We start from the raw sequence: 17741 nt of genomic DNA on the forward strand, positions 1-17741 counted from the left end.
CAAATTAATGAAAGTCCATTTTTACAGTTTTGATCAATATTTGTCATTTTGATCAATATTAAAAAGGAAACTGACTACCTTTTATGTTATTTCAGTATAGGCATATGATGATAGTTACACAGAGTTGATTTAAAAATTCCTAATAAGCTTACTATTTTTTACACATCATACCATTCTTCAGGAGGTACTGCTTTCTCTTATGTGCTTTATTTACAGATTTTTGTACTTCATGTACCAGAATGAAACAGTGAAAACTGGATTAATAAATATTCCAATTTTTTGGAAAAGAGAAATATATACAGTAATGGGCTGTAGTAGGCTGGTATTGGCTCCTAAGAGCTGACTCTTAAAATTGTTAAGAATTTTTATGACTGTTAAATACATCCAATATTAAAATTTAAATCTTATAAACTTACAGTCAAATATGTTATACTAAAAACAAAGACAATACTTACTCAAAACTCACCACTTCTTAATTATTTTATTATTGTGTTGCTCTTTTACAGTCTTGCATGTTCCATCTATGGTGTCACTGTCGGGGGAATCCTATCTAATGATGTAATGCTGTACATCTCTTTTCAATTCCAGGCTTAGGGATGTCTCATTGGAAGCTTGAAACCAGTGATTTTAGTAAAAGTATTTACAGTACAGAAATTGGCAAAGATGCAAACCACCACTTTGCTTTCCTGCAGAGCTGGTTGTTAAGCATGTACTAGTGCGCTACAGAGGGCGTAAGTCCATCTTACGAAGGATTGAGCTTTCTAAGATGGTGATCAAATAGGTTTTCTTAGCTGGCTGTATTGTGGGTTGACAACAAAAGCTGTAAAGAAGGTTTGAGGTAAAACCAGCCTTAGTGCCATGGACCAATAGTCCCAGCTCCTTGAGAGGCTGAGGTGGGAGAAGCCCAGGAATTTGAGACCAATCTGGGCAATACAGTGAGACCCTGTCTCAAAAAAAAAAAAAAAAAAAAAAAAAAAAAAAAGTATATGTATATACACATATACGAGAAGTTTGAAGTAAGATGAAAATACTAAATCAGGTATTATGTTTTATAGTTTATATTTTTTGTTATAATAGTTATATTTTTTGTTTGCAGAGGGAATGTTTAAAGGCATAAGTATTTTTAAAATCAATAATTTATATAAAAAATAATGTCCCTGTCATTTTACTTGCTAAGTAGGGAACGATGAAGCATGTCCTAATAGTTCTCAAAGCTGTCCCCTCCTTTGCATTTGACCGGCTATAGCCTAGAATGAAACTTTCAGAATGTAAGTAAGATCATGTCACCCCCTCCTAGAATCCTCTGTTGAATTCCAAGTCCTACTGGGTAAACATCAGACTCCTCAGCATACTTCAGAGGGCTGTCTGTGGACTGGTGGTCTCCATCTATCTCTTTTACCTCTTCACCTTTCACTTCCTCTTTGGAATGTAGGTTTCAGCAAGTATTTGCAGGTCCACAAAAACACCATTTGATCAATTATACACTTTATTTGCTGCTTCTTTTCTTTTTGATTTTCTTGTTATCTAAGTGCTCATTCCTTAGGATTCTCTCAATGTATTCCACCTAACTATTCCAGATTCGGCTCAGTCATAAGTTTCTTTAGGAAGTCTTTTCCATTCTCTCCCACAGGGGTTAGATAGTCTTTTTCTGTGTCCTCAAGTGGGCTATTATGTAGTTAAATATGTGGAAGTGTATTCAACCACTGGAATTTATTAATGTCAGAGACTGTTTGTTTTGAAGGTACTGGGGATTGAAATCAGCAGTGCTTTACCACCGAGCAACATCCTAAACCCTTTTTGTTTTTATTTTGAGATAGAGCCTTGCTAAGTTACCCAGGTTGGCCTCAAACTTGGAATCCTCCTGCCTCAGTCTCCTAAGTCACTGAAATTATAGCAGTGTGTCACTGTGCCCTGTTTGGGACTATGTTTTTAATCTTAGCATCCTGCACAATCCTGGCAAGTATGCTAGCTGAATAAATGAGTGAGAATTTATTATTGCTTACTTGTTTAAAGCTTGTGTTCTGTGATAAGGCAGGCTCTTGTAGAAATCTTCTAAAAAGGATGCCTTAAGATAGATTCAAGCTCTTCAGGCACATTTCAGAGATAACATACCCTTTGACTCTCCTCTACAGGTGTAAGAAGCTTCTTAAAACAAATGCTTATTTGTTTGATAGCCAGGAACATGCTAGGGGCAGGAAAATAATTTAAATAGAACTGCTTCTGAAAAATCATGAAAACAATAATATTCTTTTCTCTTAGATTACTACTGTAATTGGGATCTCACAAAACAATTGAATCACAAAAAAATAAGATGTCATTATAAGGAAGTAAAGAGAAAAGCCCAAAACAAGTTAAGGTTCAAATTAATGAACAAATGGTACTGTAACCCGGTAAGTAGCAAATGCAAAGAGGAAGCTAATGCAAACTGAAAAGCAGCCTAATGTTAAGCAGTTAGTAAGTGTGGAATTAGGAACTAAACTAGTTTGGTTCCAGTGTTGAGCTCTTAATTATAATACTCACTATTGTCTTTAGATACTCTTTGTATTAAGATGCTTTGATATACTAGGACTTCACTCACATGAGGCTGACACAAGCAGGTGCTTAATAAACCTTTGTGAAGTGTATGGCCTGTTCTGCTGGAATCATTAGATGGTCTGTGGTAGAGTCACCAACAGGCTGAGGAGTTACTGACACACTCACTGGCTTATTTTTTCACAAGGGTAAATAGCATCACCTGGTCAACAGAACAATAAAAAGCCAAAGTTCACTACTGTCAAGTCTCCTTCCATGTTGTTGATAACTAAAAGGATAGGAGTCTAGTAACCTATTGAACAAAACTGACATGCCCCTGTAGTACCACTAGAGGGTGGAAAAGATTCATCACAAACCCAAACTGTCAACTTCTTGAAACTGAAAAACTGCTCATACAATTTTCTGAGTACGAAGAAATAACTAAAGTTAAACTCTGGGGAGAATATATCTATATATATACCCAAACACATGTGCACTTCTAAGGAAATGTAGGTGCATTTGTTTTGCTGCCATGAGTTATAAAATCTTGCAGAAGTCTTGTTCCAGTCCTCTAAATCAGGGCAAAAACATTGCATATGAATATGCAGAGATAAGAATGATGAGAAAACAGAAGCAGCAGTGACTGCTGCCACCACCTACCAGATGGATGTGTCCGTCCAGCAGCCAAACCATGTGCAGGGTGGAGAGGGCTGCGCTGACTGTGCACTGAAGAGGCAGTTTGATTGACTGTGAAGACAGCAGAACTTCCCAAGCTTGGCTGCTCATTGGGATCACCCACAGACCCTAGGTCTTACCTCCAGAAACTCTATTTGAATTAGTTCAGTGTGTAGCCCAGGGATTTTTGTAAAAACCCTCGAGATATGCAAGTCTTCAGTAAAGGTTAAGAGCCACTGAGGAGGAGTGGGACTGGGGTAGTGGTGGAGGTTGTTGGGGGTGGAAAGTCTCTGCTCCCATTTAAAGAACTGATCATAACTTTGCCAATTTGCATAAATCTTCTAAGTCACACATGTCACACCAATGGGCCAAGTGTTAACATCCATTGACGTCAGGTCTCTAATCAGAACCCAAATGCTTCCTGCCTTCCACCTCCTTGATGAGGTCTGAAGTTTCATGCAAGCAGTGAAGAAGTTCCATTAATTTTTCAAAGGATTGTTGGAAAGGAAAGGGAGTGCCAAGGTGACTGATTCATACATTCTTTTAATGCATATTCATGAGCACCTACGCTGTTGTGCTGGGCACTGGGCTATGTTGGGAGGAGCACCAGCTCTTCCAGGAGGGAGTGGGCAGAGTTGAGGAAGCCTCCCACATGATGTCAATGAGTACTCAGTCTCTGCTCTCTTTCTTTCCATGTTCATGGTGCAAGACAACAGTTGCTGCAACTATGAGTTCTGATAGGATTTGAGAACCTCATGTATCCAGCCTGGAAATTCCAGATGAGCTCACTGTGGCTGCTTCTCCAAGCGATGGCAAATATGTGCCTGATGAGAAGGACTTGGTCACCCATCCATTCATCCATTCATTCACTCATCCACCAAACATTTATTGAGTGCCTACTCTACACCAGTCTATGTACTAAATGGCAAGGATACTATGATGAAGAAATAAATCTTGGAGCATTTCCAGTCTTGTGTGGGTGCAGGACTATGGGAAGCATAGGTTAATGTAGGGGTGCAGGAAAGGAGGATTTGGTCCATATTGGCAGAGGTGGTAGGGAACCACTTCTGGAGGAGAAGACTGTCCTTTATCAGCTCTGCACCTTCATCTCTGTGGGTATTACTAAGTGCAGAGAGCCCTAGGATGGTGGCTGGTGTTGAGCCAAGAGGTGGCGCATAATTAGTGTTAACATCGTGATCTACTTTTGCCTGATTAATGTCTCTTCTGCGCTAGTGGTCAACAGATGTTCCTCATTCTTAATTGGTACCAGGGCGCATGCTCCAACCATCCTACTTAATCCTAAGCTGATTGGCTGCCTTAGTGTATATAAGACATTCTTTTCGCCTGGAAGAAGATCACAGAACAGAGAACTAACGAGACACCTATAGATCACAGAATGAAGGTTACAGATCGCAGAACGCGGGATGAAGAACGCACCTCTAGGTCGCAGATCGCAGATCACAGAACGCGGGACTAAAGCCACACCTCTGGGTCGCAGGTTGCAGGACACAGGCAGCATGCTGCACCCAGCACCTCCCAAGAAGTGACCCACCTTTAAGAAGCAGTAGATCTTTGATAAGCGTAGCCTCTCTGAAAGAGTAGCACCTCTAAAATTAAGCAAAGTCTCTCTTCCTCTAAAACTAAAAGTAAGCAAAGCCTCTCTTCCTCTATAAACTAGTGAACAAGCAAGTAAGCAAGGAAGAACCCCAGATAAAGAAAATAGAAGTAGTTCAGTTCCAGTCCACCTCCAATAAATACCGCGGGATTGTTGCTGCGGGGCAACAACTAAGTTTCTCAAGGCTACTGAAATGGTCTTATGATGCCAGATCTTATATTTTGGGTGGATGTGGGAATCTTCCCCCAGACCCTCTCCTATTTTGTGTTGGTTAGTTGGGCTGATATACTTTACCAATATGCATTCCATATTATTATTCTCCCATTTGCAAAACTCTATCTTCTGATTTCTGACTCTTCAGAAGAACTCTAACTCCCTTAAAACCAGGGGTCCCAGGTTTTTTTCTTGAGGTGACCCAGGGCCTTTTCATCACCGAATCTTCCCCATATAATCTTAGTCAATTTTTAGAGATTGGTCCAAGGATATTGATCATAGAGCAAATTCAGCAGACAACTAGGACTACAGAACTGGCTGATTTGTGTTACTCTTGAAGGCATGTGTGTGACTGGTTTAGAATATGTATTAATATTTTTTTCCCATTAATATATAAACATAATTTAAAAATACAGATTTGCATTTGTATACACAGTATTTAGACCCTAAAAATAAGCTACAGAATTATACAGCAAAAACTGGGCATGATGGCACATTCTGGTAATCTCAGTGACTCAGAAGGTTGAGGCAGGATGACCAGTTTGAGGCCAACCTTGGCAACTTAGTGAGGCCCTAAGTTGCTTAGCAAGATCCTGTTTCAAAATGAAAAAAGGAAAAGGGCTGGGGTGTAGCTCAAGTGTTTGAACCTCTGGGTTCAATCCCTCATTTCTCTTTCTCTCTTGCTCTCTCTCTCACACACACACACACCCCAAAACCTGAAGAATTATATAGCTGAGACTCCTCTACGCTTCCTTCATCTCAGACTGGGCTGCTAGCCAGTAACTAAGGAACCCCAGGGGTTGCTGAATCTGCTGACCAGTCTCATTTTCTTGCTTTTAGCTCTTAATAGAGACATTTGCCCCAATGCTATAGTCTATCTGATGTCCTCACTGCAGGGTTAAGCAGATACCCCATTTGTCTGATTTAGGACATTAGGACAAGTTCTGTGGCTGCACTGTTTCCACCAGTGGAAGTGGAGTTGTTATTTTCATGCCTGTTATTATTGTCCCTTATTTTCAGGCTCTAGTAGGTTCTCCTGTAGATTTTGTTAGATTTTCTTTCAAAAGGGTAAGAGTTAAGAAAGACCCAAGCAAAAACTTCTGGATCCAAGCAAGTCTGTAAAGGGTTAACTTTCCCTCTAGGGTTTTGTGGTAACTAAATTTGTGAATTTTGTTCTCTCAGGAGTATACAATCCTTCATACATTTTAAAGTGTGAAATGAATAAGTAAATAAATAAAGTGCCCATACATGTTAGTTAGTCTTAAATATTTTTAGTCATGGCAATGAAGAAGAGATTCATTTTAAATTAAAGCCAATTGAAAGGTTAAAAATCTCAGATGCTACCAAGTGTGTCTACAGTAGTTTAATGTAGCCTCAGAGAAAAATGTGGCTACATGTAATTATCTTCAAAACAAAAACAAACAATAAGAATCTTCCAGGGACTATATTAACTGATTTAAACAATATGTGCCAAATGATCCATAATGCTTTTCTAGCAGCATCCTTTACTGTAATACACCATAGATCTGGCTGTCAAGAGGGTCTTAATAGTTACTTGCAAACAAAGACTCATCACCTCTGTTAGAATAGCAGAAATGTCATCAGCAAAATTAAGAACTGGCGATGATTAAACAGCTTGTAGATTTAACAGAAACATGTGCAAACATGTGCCTCTTCTCTATTTGTGGAATATTCTTGTCTGAAGTATAAAATGAGATTCAAGAAGGAGTCAAAGTTGAGATCATTTTAAGGAAGGGTCAAGACAATGGTCTCAAGCTTGCCTTTCAGAGTAAGAACAGTAGGGTAAGAATACTGGAAAACCTTATCACCTAACACATGATTAAAAGCAGGGTCTGATTAGCATATCCACCTTGGAAACTCTGAAATGTCATCAGTGATTCTTCAGTGTGCTGATCAGATCTGAGCTATTTTAGAAGAGTAGATGAGTCTTCCCTAGTTACAAAGAAATTCTTGACACTTCATCCATGTTCATATTAGAGTGAAAGTTTCTGATAATTTTAAAAAGTGTTCTGTTTATTGTCTGGCTTCAAACCCTTTCCCCTCTGAATTTTTCTCCAAAGTCCTGATGACCTCCTTGTTGCCACTTTCAAAGAACATTCTTATTCTTTGTCTTCCTTGACCTCTTGGCAGTGCTTAATGCAGCTGACTTCCATCTTCTGCTTGAAACATGCTCCTCCTCTGGGTGCTCTTCCACCACATCTTCTGATTTCCACCTGTCTGCTGCTTTGAGTTGGTCTCCTTCAGAGCCTCCTTTTGTAGCTCCTTCCATGTCTGTGAGCCTTGGCATTCTGTGTGGACCACCTTCTCTTCACTTCCTGAGGTGAGGCTTCTGTAAGCCATTTATCTTTGTGTTGATGGCTACCATGTTTGTCCCCATTCCATAATTTTCTGTCCTACTCTGCCATTCCATCCTTTCCCATCAGTATATATCCAAATTCTATAATTTTTAATGTCCAAAATGCTCTGAAATCCTTCCTCCACTATTCTCCATCATGACTATGTGGTTCAGGTTCCAGCAGATCCAGGCGTTGGGACAACAATGTCTCTTTTGATCTATTCTTTATTCTATAATTTGGAAAGACAGCTGGGCATAGTGATGCATGCCTATGCTTCCAGTTGCTTGGGAGGCTGAGGCAGGAGGATTGTGAGTTCAAAGCCAGCCTCAGCAACTTAGTGAGGGTCAAAGGTTGCTTGCAGTGATACTGTCTCTAAATAAAATATAAAAAGAGTTGGGGATGTGTCTCAGTGGTTAAATGCCTCTGGGTTCAAATTCCCAGTATCAAAAAATAAAAAAAATAAAAAAATAAAAAGATGACTTACTGCAAAGTAAAAAATGGATTGCAGTGCAATGTACCAGTCTGATAAATATACTTCTGTACTCAAGATTTCCTTACATCCCTGCTCATTATGACAGTCCTCTTTTCAGCTTCACCTCTGCTCTCCTAGCCTTCCAGCATCTATTAACACATACATTCTAATGCCACCTTCACTTCTGCTTTTTGCAATTGCAATTCCCTCTCTCCTTAATTATTCTCTTTAATAACCTCCTAGTACCTATGAATCTACCAGATCTCTATTCATACCCTCCTTCCAGAAAGCCTTCCTGAATGCCACCTCTCACATGAGTGCTGATTTATGTTGACCCAGAACATCCTGGACTTCTATCATTGTAGTGCTGTGTGGCTCTGCATCAAGATTGACTCTGTACTTTTCTGCTAACACCTCATGACTCTAAGTGGGGCTCTCTCTCTCTCTCCTGCTAATGTTTATCTCTGTGACTGGTGCAGAGTAGAAGCTCCATACATATTTTTTGAGTGCATGCACTGACTTCCTGGGAGGAACTTCAAAGAGTCTGTAGTCAGGACTCTGAAAGGAGAGTCTCTGGAGGAGAGACAGAGAAGAGGTAACTTCTACCACTTACTGTCCTCTGACTTCTTTAGAAGGCGAACGGGAAGGCAGGAAGTTCCTCCCTGAGTGGGAAGGAGGAGAGATCTGATTGGAACACTGCCTCATGGTTGGGTGAAAACATTGCTCTTTTTTGCTTTGAGTAATTTATCAGCTCAGGTGGTGGAGAGATAATTTGAAATGCTCCTTTTACGTTACTTGTCATTGGAGCAGGTGGAGAGGCAAAGGTCAAAATCCCCTTTCCTAGCAGATGATGAACAGTGGAGGTGGCAGCATACTAGGGAGACACCAAGTAGCCTGAACAACTCAAGGGTGGTAACAACTAGCACCTACATAGTACTTAGCATGTGCCAGCAACTGCTCCAGGTGCATTGCAAATGTTAATTTTTTTAATCTCTGCAACAGTACTGGGACACTATAATTGCCATATCCTTCTCACCTATGAGGACACAGGCCCAGAGGGGTTATGTGAGTTACTCAGGACCCGACAGAGGAGGGTAGTGTTCGTGGACCACTTCTGTGCAGCACTGGGGAGGCGGACAGGCAGAGTGGAATTAACCTGTGGTGTCAGGGTAGTCAGCTGCAGCTTCAACTAAAAATTTCTTTGAGCTGGGCATGGTGGTGCACACCTATAACCCCAGCAGCTCAGGAGGCTGAGGCAGGAGGATGGTGATTTCAAACCAGCATCAGCAACTTAGTAACTGCAAGTAACTTAACAAGAACCTGTCTTAAAATAAAATACAAAAAGGGCTGAGGATGTGGCTCAGTGGTTAAGGGCACCTGGGTTCTGATATGCCACAACCCACAATTCTTTGAGTTTTCACCCTAGACCTTTATTTATTTATTTGCTTCTCTAAAAGGCTGGTTTGACTTGGGAAATGAAATGTTACATGCAGAAAAACATGGGAAGCATGATGTTCATTGCATGAAGGTACTAAGAGAAGTTAAGAGCCTGATATAATCAACAACTTCTCTTTCATTTCCCTTGAGAATAGTAAGTATCTGTAGTGGGGTTTTTGGACTGTCTTCACAAGGAAAATAGGTTGCACAATACTGTGATCTTGAAGGCTGATGGAAAACATGGCAGTAAGTATAAAGCAAACTGATAGGAGAACCATTGTCATTGAAGTTCTTGTTAAGAGTGGCCTTGATCCTAGATGTAGCAATTCTGTGAAAACAGAAGTGGTAGGAAACATATTCCACTGTCTTTTTGTTTGTTGTTTTTTTGGTGCCAGGGATTGAACTCAGAGGCACTCAACCACTGAGCCACATCCCCAGCCCTATTTTGTATTTTATTTAGAGACAGGGTCTCACTGAGTTGCTTAGCGCCTCACCATTTCTGAGGCTGGCTTTGAGATCCTCCTGCCTCAGCCTCCAGAGCCACTGGGATTATAGGCCTGCCCCACTGCGCCCGGCATAGTCCATTGTTTTAACAGAAAAAGCACTTCCTCCCAATTGCCCTAAACATACTAACATTTTGCCTTGGTGTACATATCTGAGAAACTATCAGTTTAGTATAGGAAAACTAGTTACCCAGTTTCTTTTGTATTTTAAAAAGTCATTTTTGGACTCTTAAAAATAGTTAATTGTATTGGACATGACTTTCAAAACTTGTTATCTCAAATTTAAAAAAAAGCATATTTTTTTTTTTGTATGAAAATTTGCCCAAGACTCATACTTACATGGTGATCTATAAGTCCTAGCACTAACAGTCATAGTTAGTCTCCACTCAGAGAATTCAGAATCTTTGGGAAGAACACACCCAAGCAATTTATGGACTATATTTTTATCAAACTGTGATAGGAAAACTGTTGTCCTATTATAAGATAGGGAAAAGTGAGTATGATGAATGCTCTAGATTTGTTTGTAGAATGTCTAGATTGATTTGTGTACTTCCCTGCTAATTTTCTCTTTCCATTTAGATACTAATTTCTAAGAATGGAGGAAAACAAACTTAACATTGTTTGAATTGAGTCAATAACAAGACATAGAGAATTTATTAAAAATACGTATAAGCCAGGCACGGTGGTGCACGCCTGTAATCCTCCCGGCTCAGGAGGCTGAGGCAGGAGTTGGAAGTCAGTCTCAGTAACTTGGAGAGGCCGTAAGCAACTTAGTGAAGCCCTGTCTCAAAATGAAAAATAAAAAGGCCTGGGGATGTGGTTCAGTGGTTTAGCACCCTTGAATTCAAGTTCTGGTACAAAAAAAAGTAAATTTCTAATCCCAGTGGTGAATTTGAAGACATAGTCCAGAAAATTTGTGCATTTCCATGAAATGTTATTTTGAGAAAAATCTGTGATAATTCTAAAGGAATTATACAAAAATAAATTTTTTTCTGTGTAAAAGACATCTTGGAAATAGTCTAAGAAGAGTAATTATTCTATGTGTACTGTAAAAAGTGGCATCATTCATTAAAAAGCCAAGTGTATTTGGATAATAGAATCCAGACAAATTCAGACAAGATTGAATGCATTCAGGGTGGTATGGTGGTACTTAGAATCCAGACAAATTCAGAGTGGTCTTAATTGTCTCATTTCCTGAGAATTTTCACTCTTAAAAGTAAGTAGAAAATAGTTACTTAATAAATATTAATAACTGAAAATGAGAATTCTTACTTTGCTCTTTGTAAATGTAGTAATATTATTTTCTATACTGTCCATCCTTGCAGTAGAATACATATTTTCTACACATTTTATTTTTAATTTGGTTATTAGGAAAACCTATTATTGTAAGAGCTATTGGGATACAAAAAGCATATCCAAGCATTCATATTAAGTATTCAAACAACCAAAAATAACAAGAAAAATGCCAAAGCAAAGTTGTTATTTTAGAGATTGATAATATATGGTTCACACTTGAATTCAGTAATGTATATGTAAAATATTTCAGGTGAGTTGCAAGAGGTGGACATATTCTGGCAAAAAATGTTTTAGCCAACTGATGCTGAACTTATTTATGCAATCTAACTTCTCAAAAAAAAGAACACTTTTTTTTGCATATGATTTAGGAACTTATACCTGCAAACTTCTTTTCAGAACTGCTAATTATATGGGTTGGTCTTTTAATTACATATCTTTAGAAATTAAGTACCACTGCAAGTGAAAAATTTCCAGTTATTATACTATTTAGTATAGCTATTAGATTTTTATAGAATCCAATAATTTCAGATGAAACTTGAAAATGATTTAAAAAAAAACCCTGCTAAGCAAAATCAGGATATGGCAGAGAAAAACATCTCCCTCAAGTGTCACAAAGTGCTACACAGAAAGTTTCAGAAATCCACACAAGGATAAGACAGATAATAATCCAATTAAGTTAAAAATAAGGACCAAGAAAGAATTCTGAAAATCAAGGGAGTTCTACAAAGGACATTACAAAAATCAGTCAGGTTTCAAGAAGAAGGTAGAGCAAAGTGAATCTTAAACTGTTGCTAAAGTGCTTAGCTAGCAGAATAAACCTATTTCATTTTCTTTCTTGCAGCTCACAATCCATTTTACAGGTTGTGAAGCAAAAGCAGAAAGCTTCAGAAGGTCTTGGAAAATGACAGAAACCAGGTTAAATATGACTTTTAGGAAACCTAATCTGCTTCCACTAGATAAGATTTTTCTATTCTTGTTGCAAGTTAGATTAATTTGAGGAGTGAATTGCCCCCCCAACCCCCTTTAGGATCTTTCATGGATATAATCAATGCATGTAAAGAATCTCAAGGTGACTTGTAGACCAGCGATGTCCAATAGAACCTCCTGCAATGAAAGAAATGTTTCATATTTCCTTTGTCCAGTATCGTAGCCAGCAGCCACCTGTGGCTACTGAGCACTTGAAATGTAGATTGTAAGACTGAGCAACTGAATTTTAAATTGTATTCCAGTTTAATCAGTTCAAATTTAAATAGTCTCAGGTGACCAATGGCTACTGTGTTGGACAGTGCATTTCTAGATCCTCTCCATCTCTTTAACTTAAGTAAGGCTTTCAGACATAATTTTGCTACATATTCTGAGTTTTCTGGGCTTAAATATCTTCCAAGATTTTTAGTTTTCCCAGGGTAGGATATTGATATAGGTGGTTGACCAAACTGGGATACTTTGAGAAAGGGAATATTATTAACAAGTACAAGGCAAGAGGCATAATCAGAGACTGGCCAGGCCAAATATGAGGTGTGATCTCCTGTAGGACTTGATACTTGAATTGTTCCACTGGGAAATAACTAGGCTTTACTTTATTTTGTTTTAGGTTGCTGTTAAAGATAGCTTGAGCATAAAAAAAAAGGTGTACTACATATTTTTACCATACCATGATTTTCTTTGTCCCCACAAACATTCGCCAAAATCTTTTCACACATTTCTGCTTTCCTAGTGACTCCCAACCATAGAGAAAGCCATGTGCAACATGTTGCTAACTGACCAAATAAACACAGATATAATCAGTCATGCTGATATGAGATTAGACCAAGCATCTGAATAGTTAAACTCTTTTGAATATTTTAAGTTTTTTCTCCTGCTTTTTGATAAGAGGCAGAAAGTGCCAAAAAAATCAGAGGTGTTTTTTTTTTGCAGTACAGTCACTCAACATTCCCTTACAGATATAAATTCTCCCAAAGGGATTCAACTAGACAGGCTGAGCATGCAGCAGTTCATTTAGTCCACATCCTGAAATTCTTCTTCATTTTTTTCTTTTTTTGTGATGGGAATAGGGGCCTCAAAAATATAAATATAAATTTAAGTTTCTTTTGATGCATTCCTAGCTTTCTTTCAGCAATAGAAGAAGCAAAGTTAAAGACTAATCATTAACAATTACATTTCAGAAGACAGGACCAAGTCACTGCATTTTAATTTGGGTTTCCCATTTTCACAACTCATTATCTTAAAATAACCTAGAGGACTGTATCTTTGATACAAAACACAAAACGTAGATTGGAGCATCACATCATAAGAGTAATTTAAAAATCCAATTGTATCAATGAATTATCCTTAAAGCAACAAATACATACAGCATGCTGATTCCTATGTAATTCTCCAGGATGGCCTGGTTTTTCACCTTTTAAAACATACTTTGTGTTGAACACTGTAGAATTTTATATGTAGAAAAAATATTTCACAACTTAATAGGCATTTGGATGAATCAGAAAAGGGAAGGTAGTTATTTCAGGAGATTTACCTGCTAAAAAAAGAACTTAGCAACATAGTAATTCAAATAATCAGAGGTATGCCTCTGAATCATTTGGTTTCAAATTTTCACCAACCTGATAGCTCTAATGACAGTTTTAAGTGGTGGGGTGAGGTCTTCTACTGATACATCACACTGGCATCCTTTTTCATCATATACATCATCTGTGCCAAGTGCGGTGTCAGCTGCAAGAGAAAATGCCAGTCAACACCAACAGCAGCAATTGAAAACACATGGCTGAATTATCTCACGGGAATAGTGGGTACTCACAGATTAAGCTTATAAACCAAAGTGTATATAAGGTAGCCGATTCTCTACCCAATGTTATTCTTTCTCATTTTTCTACAGTCTCACCAGTTTCGAGTGAGTCGACATGAATACTTTTCCATGGGAAGACAGTGGCGAGTATTTGTGTTGATCTACCCATGCTCTTTTGCACAGTTCCTTGGAAACTAACAACCAGAGTTTAAACAACAGCTGTTTGGAGTTAGGGAAATAGTCTCTGGACACATAACTAACTGGCCTGCATATGTAGAGCTCGAATCCCATGACATTGACCCCATTAACCCTATGCCCTGAACAAGTGAGCTAAGCAGCCAGACCCAGGAATGCTGGCTACTTGTTACTGCACACAGGCAGCTGTAGCCAGGAGAGAGCCTGCTTAAGACAAAGCTGAGAGCAGATTCTCAGACTGGATAAGAAAATCAGTTCCTCATAAATCAAGCAAATTTACTTTTGGGTTCATTGCAACACTGAGAAAAGAGGAAGGGTTATATTAAATAGCAAGCCATTAAGGGTTTATAAGATGAATCAGAAATAAACTCATACATTCACATTTTTTTTTCACTGACAAAGTATTGAAAACAAGTTGAAATTCCTTGAAATTTTATCTATTTAGGGATGGGCTAAATGAATATTGGTAGGTTTATATAATGGAATATTAGGAAGCTGTCACAATACATTGTTTTTTATTATAATCATTAGCACATTAACTGTATAAAACAATGGGTTTCATTGTACAATATATTGTTAAAGAAAAAAATTTACATATCTCTCTGGGATTAAGAATGATTTTGCTCTTTTTTCGAAAGTTTCTATAATGAATGTGTATTACCTTAGTAATAAGCATGTAAATGAAATAATACAAATGCACTCATGAGAAACAAGTTGTGTGACCTCTAAATGCTAGATTTACACAGTCTAAGCCTCTACATGTTGACCTGCACTATAGTACTAAAACTACTTTGTGTTGCCTTTGCTCTGTGCTGTGTTCATTGGGTAAGCCAAGAAAGGGAGAGACTTTGCCATGCACTGTCCTGGCTGCTTCAAAATCCAAGGCTACTGGATGTTCATTTTTTGAGACAGCTTGTATTTGGAATGATGTTGGTGTGTCATTTATTTCCTGTGATATTTACTGTGGGTTTAGTCCATTTACTTTTTGCTGGAGTGGAGGTGTGTAAGGGAAGAGATGATGGGATATATGTGAATGAGTTTCCACAGCTCTTCTTCATGGTCCCTTTGGCCTTCTGGTCTAGTTAAGGGGGAAAGACGGAATTATCACCTCACAACAGTTATAGTAACTGGGATATTATCAGAATTCATCCCCTAAAATTTTTATGCTGAAATTTACTCAACAATATGATAGTTTTAAGAGTTAGGGACCTTTGGGAGGTGATTAGGTCATGAAAGCAGAGTCCTCATGAATATTAGCAACCTTGTAAAAGGGCTGAAGAGAACTAGTGAGGCCCTTTGGCTCTTCCATCTTTTGCACTATGTGAGGACACAGGTTCATCTTCTCTGAAGAATGCAACAACGCACCCTCTTGGAAGCAGAACCCCAGTCCTCAGCAGACTTGGAATCTGTTGGTGCCTTGATCTTGTACTTCTAGCCTCCCTAACTGTGAGCAATAAGTTCCTGCTCTTTATAGTACCCCATCTCAGGTGTTTTGTTACAGCAGCACAAAAGGACTAAGGCAAATATCAACCACTCACTGAGATTTATGCCAGTCCTTAGGTGAAGCTCCTGCATACATTATTTTCTTACTTGGAAAAGTTCCACAAGTTGTGGTAGTGTTGTGCAGAAATTCAGGCCTGGAGAGGGTAAATGCCTTGTCTGAGGCCATGAAGGTGGGTAAATGAAGCTAGTACATCAAAGAACATGGTATTACAATCCAGTTCTCTAAAGCTCCAGAGTTCCTACACTTTGCATTGCATCACCCAGTGTCAGAATGCATTCAGGGTTAAATAGTGACACATTATAGGTTAGGAAAAACAGAGTAAAGAGCTTATAACATGTGTTGTCTGATGAGTTGCCGCCTGTCCCTGTTGGGTACCTTTAACTTTTCTCCAGAGAAGTTTGCCACCGTTTAAATGAGAGCACATGATTAACTCTGTTTGACAGCAGGTATCTGACTCAGAGATGACCTTGAGGGTGGCTGGCTTATTTTGCTTGATTGACCACCCATGCAACACAGCCATTACAGCCCTGAGATATCATGCCTATGGTGGGATGACATTCTTTTAGGAACCATTCATGGTTTCTTCCTCCAATTCAAACTCAACTTGCTTAGTTGCTATAGTGGAGTGATTAGCTTTGCTCCCAAATTTATGTCCAGAATATGACCTTATTTAGAGTGTTTTGCAGATATAATAAAAGTAAGATTTAGATAAAAACATACTGAGTTGGTTGGACTCTAAATACAATGACATTGTCTTTATAGGAGAGGGAAAAGGAGAAGACATAAGGATACAGAAAAGATAAAGACAAGAAAATAGAGTGATGCCTTTGCAAACCAGGGAACACCAAAGATTGCTGGAAACCCCCAGAAACTAAGGATTGTTTCTCCCCTGGAGCCTCTGGAAGGAACTAGTCCTAGGAATACCTTGATTTTGGACTTCTGGACTCCTGCATTGTGAAACTATATTTCTGTTGCTTCAAGCTACCTAATTAGTGGTAATTTGTTGTGGTAGCCTGGGAAACTAATACATTTGGGAAACTTTTCACCATGGTTTCCAATTTTTCACTTCAGGACAGAATGATTATTATAATAATAGTAATAAGAGTTTTTTTTTAGAGAAATCTAATTATAAGCCAAGAACTTTAATTGATTGCTACAAAACCTCATGAGGTGTGTACTATTATTGTCCTGTTTTACAGATTGCAGAAATGAGGTACAAAAGTTAAGGAGACTCCCTAAGGACAAATGGAGAGTGAGTGATAGAACCAGAATTTAAACCCATGCAGTTGGGGTCTGGAGCTACCTGACCCTGAACTTCATCTCCGACCCCTTCCAGATTTGCTCTTGTCTCTTTTTTTGGCATCTAGGTTTTCTTCTCCTACATTATATTTTCCTTCACATGACTATGTGCACCTGGCATAATGTGGCCCACCAGCATCAACAGAGGATCCAATTTGGAGAAGTATGGTTACCATGCACATGTACTGAGCCAGTCCACATCCCAAAGGATCCCTGGAAATACACTCTGGAACTTCTAAGAGAGTGTGTGAAGGGTGGAAGAGGAAAATAGGTAAAGAGGGGACTCACAAGCTGGGTAGGCGGCAGACAGAGCTGGGGCCACTGGCTGCCATTATGGAGCTCTGTGGGAAGCCCAGATATTAGCTATTCACAGGAAATATCAAAGAACACTTTTTGAGGATTCTATATATGAACACAGAATTCACGAGAGTGTTCTATGCTGTCCTTCAAAATAGACGCATGTGACTGATTTCCCTCCTCTGAACTCTAGCAAGAGGTACCTCTAATAGTCCCATCTTATACCTTGGGAAATTGGGGAACACTAGAGAGGGTTCAGGGAAGGCAGATCCTACAATACCTATATTGATGATCTCTTTCCATGAAAACAATATAACCAAACATAACATGATGATGAAGATCTCAATGGCTAAGTAGGGTAAAATGCAGGGCTTTTTAATTGTAAGGTTAATGAAAAACTGGCTTTTCAGCAGGTGTGTACTGTAACAATAAGCACTATAGTGAGCACACTGAAACTGATGTTCACAACTGATAGTAAATGGAACTGGGAACATGCCATATGGTTATGGGACAGCTGCTTGCTAGACCAGTGCTGCACTCCCTTATTCCCAATAGAAGATTCATCTATTCCTTTTGTTTAGAAAC

At 38.8% G+C, this 17741-nt stretch overlaps 1 protein-coding gene across 4 annotated transcripts in view; it reads right to left on the reverse strand.

Annotated features, from left to right (window-relative positions):
• The window catches only part of Kcnq5 (potassium voltage-gated channel subfamily Q member 5), a 527081-nt gene that overhangs the window by 11397 nt on the left and 497943 nt on the right, over positions 1-17741 (reverse strand). For all 4 annotated transcript variants that reach the window (XM_047559119.1, XM_047559117.1, XM_047559116.1 and 1 more), the window contains one exon: positions 13680-13788. In XM_047559119.1, coding sequence (XP_047415075.1) covers positions 13680-13788 — 109 coding nt within the window. The remainder of the gene's footprint in view (positions 1-13679; positions 13789-17741) is intronic.

Source organism: Sciurus carolinensis, chromosome 7 (assembly GCF_902686445.1).
Source record: "Sciurus carolinensis chromosome 7, mSciCar1.2, whole genome shotgun sequence".
Classification (NCBI taxonomy): Eukaryota; Metazoa; Chordata; class Mammalia; order Rodentia; family Sciuridae; genus Sciurus; species Sciurus carolinensis.